At 37.1% G+C, this 9,799-nt stretch overlaps 1 protein-coding gene across 1 annotated transcript; it reads left to right on the top strand.

Annotated features, from left to right (window-relative positions):
• Positions 1-422: 422 nt before the first annotated feature.
• Positions 423-8,672, top strand: LOC110771475 (polyadenylate-binding protein-interacting protein 3). The gene is made up of 16 exons (XM_021975777.2): positions 423-881; positions 955-1,062; positions 2,570-2,728; positions 2,802-2,951; positions 3,379-3,515; positions 3,866-4,056; positions 4,924-5,101; positions 5,186-5,422; positions 6,028-6,155; positions 6,282-6,330; positions 6,449-6,482; positions 6,734-7,056; positions 7,290-7,436; positions 7,786-7,875; positions 7,986-8,048; positions 8,286-8,672. The coding sequence occupies exons 3-16, from the start codon at positions 2,590-2,592 to the stop codon at positions 8,313-8,315; spliced, it is 1,896 nt and encodes a 631-aa protein (XP_021831469.2). The 5' UTR covers positions 423-881; positions 955-1,062; positions 2,570-2,589; the 3' UTR covers positions 8,316-8,672.
• The last annotated feature ends 1,127 nt before the right edge of the window (positions 8,673-9,799 follow it).

Raw genomic sequence — 9,799 nt, 5'->3', positions numbered from 1 at the left:
TCTCTCTCCAAATGGACTTGAGAAAGATTGGGTTGGCCTCAAATCTATGGAAGAACTTAATACAGTTTGGAGGAGAAAAAATTTATCCGGCGTCATCGTCTCTCCTCCAATCTGAGGAATCTTTTTTTTTTTTTTTTCCTTCAAATTTATTATCTATTGGGGAGTTTTGGAAAATTAGACATGGTGGAGTTGAGAGAGACTGTGTCGTTTCGATTTTGGCAGGAAACATTGAAGGTGCAGTTTGGGGAAAAGCTTTTCGGCATGGCTCTCTCCCCTTCATATATGAGGAATCATCTCCTTATTCAGCTTTTTTTAATGAACTGGGGGGCAAATCCCTAAGAACCAGCCATTTCATTATCACTAACCATTATCCTTTTTCATCTCAGTTTAAATATATTAGAGATAAAATGGGGAAATTAATACATGATGTGTGGGTGATGGAGTGACTGAAGAGGGAGAAGAATAAGAAGAACAAAGTTGCAAATTTTTACGGACAGAAAGCGGAAAAGAGGAGGAGAGAGAGAGCGATGCCGACGAGAGGAGGAAGGAAATAGGCATAAAATATTTTTAAGTCTGTGGCCAGCTGTCAGAATTGGATTGGTTTGGGATACTGATGTGGATGCTTGAGGGTTCCTCCCAGTGTAACCAAAAAAAAATTAAAAATTAACACGTGGCAGCTTAGTAGTTGGGGTCGTTCTAAGCTACCGTGTTCCCACCTCATGTAACCACACGAACCCACTCGATGTAATTACCATTGTTGCGCGCCGCCTCACTCTTTCATCTCTGGCTCTCTTTTTTCTCTTCTCAGTCGAACCCACGCGGCCAATCTACAAGCCTACCGGTGAATCTTCGCACGCCGCTGCCGCCGACCGCGTTCTCCGGTAAACTCGTCGACCCATTTTTGGCCTTCGGTTTGTTTGGATCTCTATCTGACTTTTGCTTGGGCGATTTCAGAGATCTGCAGGCGACGCTTATCGGTGGTGGTTGCGAGTTGGATCGTCGTCGTGTGATCACGATTCTGTTAGCCGTCGTGCGTGGGTCAGAGTCCGGCGACGTCTGGTGGTGAGTGTATATGTGCTTCTGTTTTCGTTTTATTTATTTATTTTCCTTATTTTTAATTGTTTTCTGTTTCCTGCCATTTTTGTTTCATAGATCATAGATCTGCATAGGTTATCTGGGTTCTTTGGGGTTTCGGGGTTTCTTGATTGAAGGGGTTTGTTGGATTTCTGGATTTTTGTAATCTGCATACAATCTCGGTGGTCGTAATTTAATAGGGAACTGTGCATGCTTTCTGGAATTGTGTAACCTGCATGCTTGGAAACTCTGTTTCTGTTAAGTTTTGAGGATTCTAATTTGGTGAGAAGCTGATATATGCGTAGATCCCTAATTTGAGTCTGATGCTATGGGTACAATATGCTATAGTGTTCTCATGCCCTAACTCTCACACCTAAGCATTTTACAGCAGTCTCAGTTTTTCTATTTCATCATACACCGAGACCACCGCACTCTCTTTCCCACTCCCTCCTGCTACCTCCCTCTCTCTCTCTCTCTTTCCTGCTTTGGGCTCACATATCATCTTTGGCGTTTTGAAACATGAAAGGAACCCAAGCCCTAACTGGTTAGTTAAAGCAAATTGTGGGTTTTTTCTTTTGAATGATATTGCCTACCATATTATTCTCAATGCTCAGACATATATAAGCTAATGAATCAAGATTATTGATATGAAGCGTCAAAATCACTTTCTTTTGTTGTGCCAAAACTTGAAAACCATAAAAGACTGCTAGTTCTATTTGTGTTCTTTCCAATGTCATTGCCCCTCTTTCCCTTATTACCCTCTCCAAACCATACTTAATAAATCTAATTTGCATCACTTTTATACTTTCAAGCCTTCAAGTAAAACTCAATTGTAAAAAAGGCTTCATTTTGTCAATATTTTCAGTTACTTTTTTCTTGTTTGCTTTATAAGTTTATCATGTTTAGTGTTACTCTAATGTTGGGGTTGGTTGAAGATGGTTTTGCCTGTGAATTAAGAGATTGTTTAAGTAGTTTGGGGATAGAGATTTTTATTAGAATAGCATGCTGAAGTTGATAATGTTCACCCTTGGCTTGCATCAGTTTAAAGAAAATTTCTGTGTACATTGGTTTATTTGGTTGTTGATGATTGAGTTGATTTTATATCATGCTCGTGATTCTTTGTACAGTGCACATGCACGTATCTCTGTAATTGTATTTTTGTCTTCATGTGCCTTGCATAATTACATGGATTTTGTTTTTCTTTTGCCAGGAAAATCAATGCACATGTTTTTTTTTTCTTTTTCTAATGCTGCATTTTGATAGAATTTCCCTGAAGTTTGTGTTGTCTTCACCATCATGTTATTTGAAGCCATGTAGATCTTTATTTTTGTGGCATTAGAACTTATAGAATCCTGATTCCTGGCTCAAACTTCCTATGTTTCAATATTTATTTTCCTTCTTGTATCACCATCTTTACTTGTTGAGATATACCACTCATCTGATTTGCTTTACTATAATAGTATCAATTAAACAGCTTTCGAGTTCTTTTTAATAGGTCAGAGGTTGCTACTGAGGATGATTACGCAACCAACTGTCAATCCTAAATCTTCTGCTAACGGTTTTGGCCGTCGAAGAGGTGAAAGAGAAGGGGGAGCTAGGGTGGAGAATAAGTCACAGTCTGGAAAAGCAAACCACAGCAGATCAACAAATACTGGTGAACTTCATAGATATAAATTTTTCTGTATATAACATTAACCTGACCTCTAACTATATACCCGTTCAAACAGGCACCAAATCTGGCAACTATGAGAGTCCTTCACGTGATCGATTAGTATATTTAACCACGTGTCTTATTGGGCATCATGTGGAAGTCCAGGTGAAAAATGGATCCATATATTCTGGAATTTTTCATGCAACAAACGCTGAAAAAGACTTTGGTATGTTCTGTTGATTTGTGCTTTTTGTATTTTTTTGTTTGGTTCTCTTTTGTGTTTTTTAATTATGGTGTTACATTAGCATATGTTTCGAATTTTTTAGAGATCAGGAACTTGTCACTAGTGTTGTAAATTGCTATTTTTTATATGCAATTAAGTGCATTCATGAACATGCACTTGTTGTAACTTTCAGGAATTATCTTTAAAATGGCTTTTTTGTTTGTGTCGATTTTGGTGCGCTTAAAGAGAATACGTTTAACACTAGCACATATTTTGGTTTGGTGAGAGTCATGGATTCATTCATTAGTGTTGTATTTATATTTTTTTTTAAGAGCACTTTTTTGCAAATTGATTTGTTTTTTCCTCACATTATTGCTCCATGCAGTTTTTTTTATGTGCTTATCAACATTCTCTTGGTTGTCACTTTCAGGAATCATCTTGAAAATGGCACGCATGATAAAGGATGGTTCCTTACGTGGACAGAAGTCTGTGGTGGAGTCAGTTAGCAAGCCACCTTCAAAGACTTTTATAATACCTGCCAAAGACCTTGTGCAAGTTATCGCAAAGGTATGCTCCATTTCCTATGCAATTCAATTTTCTGACCCAAGTAAAATTATCATTAGTAGTATTCACATTAGCGCCATTCTGTTCTGCTGAGTGAAATCAAGCGATTGTCCCTTTTTTTTAGGGTGAAGGGGTGGGGGGGTGGGGGGGTGGGGGGGTGGGGAGAGGTGGTTCTCTTTTTCTTGTTGTTTTGATATCCTCCCTCCGCTAAGTAGCCTATTAAAATTAATAACTACAAAAATGTGGATGAGGCAGTTATAAAGAGTTTGATGTTTTAGACTAAGCAGCAATTTCTATACTTTGTTTCTCTTGTCACTTGTGATCTAATGGCATTTTTAATTGAATGATGACAGGATGTCTCAATAAGTAGGGATGGATTGTTAAATGAGGTTCAGCCTGAAAAACATCAGGAAATTATGATAGATTCCTTCATATCACAATCCCGCCGTGGTGAGATGGAGAGAGAGCTGGAACCATGGGTCCCTGATGAAGATGATCCACGATGTCCTGAACTGGAAAATACATTTGATGGACATTGGAATAGGTTGTTATAGTAACTTTCTTTCCCCAAATCTCTTGGTAATTGTTCTACTGTTCAAATAACTGCTCTACATGAATAGGTGCCTTCAGGACACTATTGTTTCTACTGGTAACCTGACTTTTATCTCTTTAAGCATGATTATTACATATTTCCCATTAAACTGGTTTATTTGGCTTTAACTTTTTAAAGCTGTTATTAAATATTCCTATCTGGCTTATTCTTGTTTAGTTTGAGTCATAGCATGGTCTATGAATTGTCATTTTTTTGGAGTTATTACTAGTGAGTGAACCCTAAAATGTTAGTAACTTAATCTGAAGGGAGGCGCAATTGTTGAGTGATTAAAAGTGCTGTGGTGGACCATTCTCAATTTGTGATGCCTAGCATTATTTGCAGTCTAGGCGTTTCATTATACGTATCTGAAGATAATTATGTTTTTGTCTGCCCGCATGGTGCTGCAATTTCTTGGTAGTGTGGGTCCTTAAAAGGGGAATGCCCTGTGTTTTGTATGTAACCAGAATTCGTCGTATGATTCAGTTTACTGAGAAAAGTGGATGATGTAGACACAGAAAGGTGAACAAAGTAGATATTCTAATCAATTCACTAGTTAGAGTAAGTGATATGGTTTTAGTAGACGGATTAACGGTATCGAAATATTGCCTCAGCTGATGCAAGTTAGACATGAATGTAGGGAATTTAATGGTGTTAAGAGTTAGATGGCACTAGAGGATTTTAAAGCCAATTTCCAATGGTTGCATATTGTATCTTGAATTTAATTGACATCTGCTTAACTTTTAGAGAATTTCTACATATTTTTTTGGTATATAAATATTCCGATTTCTCAATATTTTCCATATATTATTTTCTTTTCAGGAACTGGGATCAATTTGAAACAAATGAAACCTTATTTGGGGTAAAGAGCACATTTGATGAGGATCTTTATACAACGAAACTTGAGAAAGGTCCGCAAATGAGAGAGTTGGAAAGGGAGGCTTTAAGAATAGCAAGAGAAATTGAGGGTGAGGAGACACATGATCTACATTCAGCAGAGGTGAGGCTTGGTTGATATATTTTATGTTTTTTGTACTTTGTTCTCCATGTCCCTTATATTTTGCATGTTGATTTGTTTTTACAGGAAAGAGGCATTCACCTCCATGAAAATTTTGATATTGATGAGGAGACAAGATTCTCCTCTGTTTACCGGGGTGAGGTTGATGATAGCGGATATGATGAGGATGAGGATATTTTGTTGGATGCACGTAATACTGATACCTTTGGAGATTCTTCTGGTTCTTCAAGGAAGGGTTCCCTTGAATGGACTGGTGTAAAAATCAACAATGGAGCTCAAGTGCCATCAAGCTCTTCATCTGTGGTATTTCCTTTGTTAATATACCTTATGTATACTTTAGTTGGTCTAGTTAGCCGAGTATGGTGGGACCAGTTTTTAATCTATTTAGTGATTATTTTTGTGAGTTGGTTTGTTTTGTCTAGTAGGAATTGTAGGTATATGCTATTAATAAAGTGGTTTGTTACTGAAGTGGGGGATCTACTCGTCCGGGGATCTACTCGTCCTAGTGTTTCATGACTTATGTGATGAGTGTGTAGGTATATGTCACCCTTTACCGCTCATAAATGGATATTTTTCCAGAGAGGTTATTGAGTTCTTTGGTTATCCTATATTCTGGTTGAATAAAGTCATTTGTTGAAACACTTCTCCGTGATTGTTCCATTTGCGAGTAATTTAAGTACTGAGAATCTAATACGACAAACGTGGGAAAGCTCTTCCTGGTTATAATGCCATCATCATTGCTTTGATGGTGTTGAAGTCATTGGTATGGTCCAAAGTCTAATATATAATATGGGGGTTTGTCAACCAATTCTCTGTTTTGTGCTTCTATGTGACTTTTATGACGTCCTTTGACAAGTCCTGATTAAATACTAATGGTATAAGTATATCTCTCTTATATTGCTTTGCAGGATTACACACAGTGTACTGAGTTGAATGTTGCCCCAGATTTATGTCGCTCTGGAACTTATGACCATGCTAGACAGCTGGCATCAGAACCACCGTTCAAAAGTTTCCCCAGTACAGCTGATGAAAGCAGGTTTCTGATTTTTTTTTTTTCTTTTCCAACTCTAAATAATTTCTTGTATCCTTGCAAGTAAGATAAGTTTTCATGTCATTACACAAACATTTTTTTGCTGATTAAACAGTGTGCTATATTATTCAGTGAACATGGAGAGAGAGATGGTGCTATTGAGTCTGTAGAAAAGCGGATGGTGAGTGATGGTTCTGTATCTATGATTTGTAAAAATTTTGTGGTGCCTTGTATGATTTTTTCTGTGGTTCACTGGCCTCTGAAATTAGTTTTTCTGTTTTATGTTCTTGTCAATGCAGCTAGCTGAGGACAATCAGAAGTCAAAACCTGATGGTGAGTGCCATTTCATTTTTTCTTCCTGCTATTTTTCTCCTGGAGTTTGAATCTCTTTCTTCCGCAGACACTTAAGTAGGTGGTTAAGTTTAGATGCAGTTTTCTGAAGCTCGACTTTGTTCTATCTTGTGGTTTTTTCCTCTCTTCACCCAAAGCATGGGAAGCTTGCTTCAGTGCCATTTTTAGCATTGTCTTCTAATATTTTTTTATTACTCTGGTAATGAAGTTAATTTGTTGTTTATGGGATGTAGATTCTCAGCCACTGCTGAATGAGAAGAAAGATGCGTTTGATAAAGGGGTATTATCCCCAAATGCCACCTCTTATGCTCCAGCTCCGGCTTCATCAAAAGGTCATGAGAAGATGAGTTCTAGTGAGATGTTAGAGGGTCCAGTGACTGGAAAAGCACATGTTCAAACACACACTGTAAATTCTCATGGACGGCCTGGTAGTTCTGCATCTTCCAATTCAGAACGTGCAGCTGCTGCACCTACTTCTGGTGGCCCTGGTTTGTCACCAAGCTCATCATTGGGTTCATTGTCTTCTGAAAAGTCAACATTGAATCCCCATGCTAAGGTATGATTGATAGACCTTTATGTTTTTCACGACCACAAAGTCAGACATAAATGTAATCTTTTCTAATCATATGCCTGAAGTACCAACAGCTATCATTATCACTATTATTATTAGTATTATACACATGCTCTCTTGCTATGTACCCAGTTCTATTTTATCTCTGTATTCATATGCTAGCAACTAGCTGATGCAACAATTTTTTTTTTCCTTTTTAATTTAAATATTATTATCAGGAATTCAAACTCAATCCAAATGCAAAGAGTTTTGTTCCATCTCAAGCGCCTGTTAGGCCTCCATCCCCAGTGTCTGATGGTTCCTTCTATTATCCATCAAACGCGCCTGCTGTACCACATATGCCGGGCATGCCTGTTGGCGTTGGAGTAAGTACCTAATCATATTCATTTATCCTTTTCTCCGCGTCCTTTTGTTTGTCAGTCTCTTTTACGTATTAGATGCTGTTCTGTATGGAGTTTTATGCTAAACAATCCAAAATTCACTTCAAGGCCTCTCACCTAGACGTAGTTCCATAAGAGTCAACTGCCAATTCCACTGTTCATTTTTTAATTTTGAAGAAAGAGAAATCTTTTCCTTCTGCATCACTACCCCTCCCCCCCTCCACCCCGCCCCACCCACCCAAAAACAATTTTTTAGCATGCATTCTTAAAGTCTTAAGTTTTGGTATACGTTATGGATTGTGATACTTTGAATTGCCTTCCATTTTCTTTGCAGGTTGGACCCTCTTTTACACACCAGCCTGTTATGTTTAGTCAACAGCAAATGCAAGCACCCCAAGCGTATTTTCATCCAAATGGGCCTCAGGTGCGATTCATTTTTTACTTTGCTTTCGAGGTTGTGAAATTTTTTGTACATTATCTAAATAGCACAATTTGAATGCCTGACATTAATTACATTTCTTCATTTAATTGCAGTATGGGCAACAGATGCTTCTTGGCCACCCTAGGCAAGTCCTATACATGCCAAGCTATCAACCTGTAAGCAATTTTTATGTTCTGATGTAATGTAGTTTAATTCATCTAGAATTTTTCTTTTGTAATGTTTATATTAAAAAAATTATTTAGTTATGTGCTTGAAGGCTATTCCTATAACTCATCTTTATGTCCATTGGAGGCATATTCTGTGATAAGATTACTGTTACTTTTCTGGGTCAAAACTCATGTAGAATGGTTTTTTAGTTGTTCATGTATTCTGTATTCGATTTGTCTTTACAGGAGATGCCATACAAAGGACGAGACTATTAACTGACAGTTGGACGAATGCGCTTTGGTTGATCCGGCTGCTGCACCTAAAGAATAACTCCTTGGAGTCTTCTGGGAACAATTTTTCGAGGAGCAGAGCCCTCCTCTCCAAAAAGATCCCTACATTGTTCTTGAATCTTTTGTGTGCCAAGGAAAGCTTACTTCTTCCCGGATATACCTCCATGACCGACCTATGCTTTAACCCGTATGATTGACTCTGGATTTCTCAATTTCATACTGTACATTATTACCCTTGTCTCTTCTTAAAAAAATATAATTTATCCAAACATCTATATTTTATGGAGTTTTTTTTTTTCGTTTGGGATATACTGATTAATTCACAGTTAACAATTTGTCAAATTTATGTTGTCCTGCATGCATGCCATATGCATTCATGTTGGAGTGGGTTGGGTATGTTATTTGATTGATCAAGGGTTTGGTGCCTCTAACGTTTGATGAACACAAGGATTCGGAATAATTGCCATGGATGATAAAGATTTTATTCTGAATAATATTTGCAAATGATTAAGATGTAACTCCAGATTAACGAGTTATAACGTTGGTATGTGATAATTAACTTGGTAAATAAGGAGCGCTGGTTAATTCATTTCTCCAAGTCATCTTTAGTCAAGTACCTTTCTTTTCTTCGGTGAAATGTTTAGATACTTATTTTTGGTCTTTAATGAGATATAAACGGGTTAATTCAATTCTTGAACTGGTCCCTTCTTTACAATGAATCTCGTCATTCCAAGTATTAGCATTCTATATTGGTTGAAATTAAAATGTTTTTATCAAGATGCCTGCAGACTCTCTTTGAAAGCGTATGAGAGAATCATAAATATCATGTATGCAAATGGTGGTTTTTGACAATAATTTTAATTTTAATTTTTTAATGATTTGCTACCTACCCATAGTGGGAAGGGTTCTAGGGTGCCCTTCTAAGCTTCAAGGGACTTGATTTAGAGCATCTATAATCATGCTCTCTATTTTGTAGTTAAAATTTAGCTAAAAACATACAAAAGCTATTTTAGGAGCTCCCTATAAAATTTTAACTCCAATCATACTGTCTAGTTTAGGAACTCATAAATGCTCTAACTCTTTTTTAATTTGTCAATCTCTATAAAACAAAATAATATAAAAAATAGTTAGCATTAATTAAATATTTAAAAATACTCATAAAACAAAGCAGCATTAAATTATAGGGAACCACTATTCTCTCTCCTCATATTTGGGAGCTCCTAGAGGTCTCCTTATTTTATGAGGTAGATAGGGAGCATGGTTGGAGTTCTATTGTTTCAAATCCTCCCTAGAATTTGTCTAAAGGGGTGGTTTAGGAAGCCCATTGTTGATGCTCTTAATCAATCATTTTAATACCTTACTTACAAGCAATTATTTTGATGTCTTCTATCCTTAAAAGCTTATGACTTGACTTAAGCTAGGTGAAAACACCTAGCAAACTCAACTAAGTTTATGAAATTATGAGAGAA

The sequence above is a fragment of the Prunus avium genome, chromosome 7 (genome assembly GCF_965620075.1).
Source record: "Prunus avium chromosome 7, drPruAviu1.hap1.1, whole genome shotgun sequence".
Taxonomy (NCBI): Eukaryota; Viridiplantae; Streptophyta; class Magnoliopsida; order Rosales; family Rosaceae; genus Prunus; species Prunus avium.
This window is presented reverse-complemented; position numbering and strand designations above follow the sequence as displayed.

What these genes read in the sequence shown, in the direction of transcription:
- LOC110771475 (XM_021975777.2), top strand. Translation starts at nt 2,590, where the DNA reads ATGATTACGCAACCAACTGTCAATCCTAAATCTTCTGCTAACGGTTTT. An exon ending in TCAGAAGTCAAAACCTGATG is followed by an intron (nt 6,483 to 6,733) that starts GTGAGTGCCATT and finishes TATGGGATGTAG; the next exon opens with ATTCTCAGCCACTGCTGAAT. An exon ending in CATTGAATCCCCATGCTAAG is followed by an intron (nt 7,057 to 7,289) that starts GTATGATTGATA and finishes TATTATTATCAG; the next exon opens with GAATTCAAACTCAATCCAAA.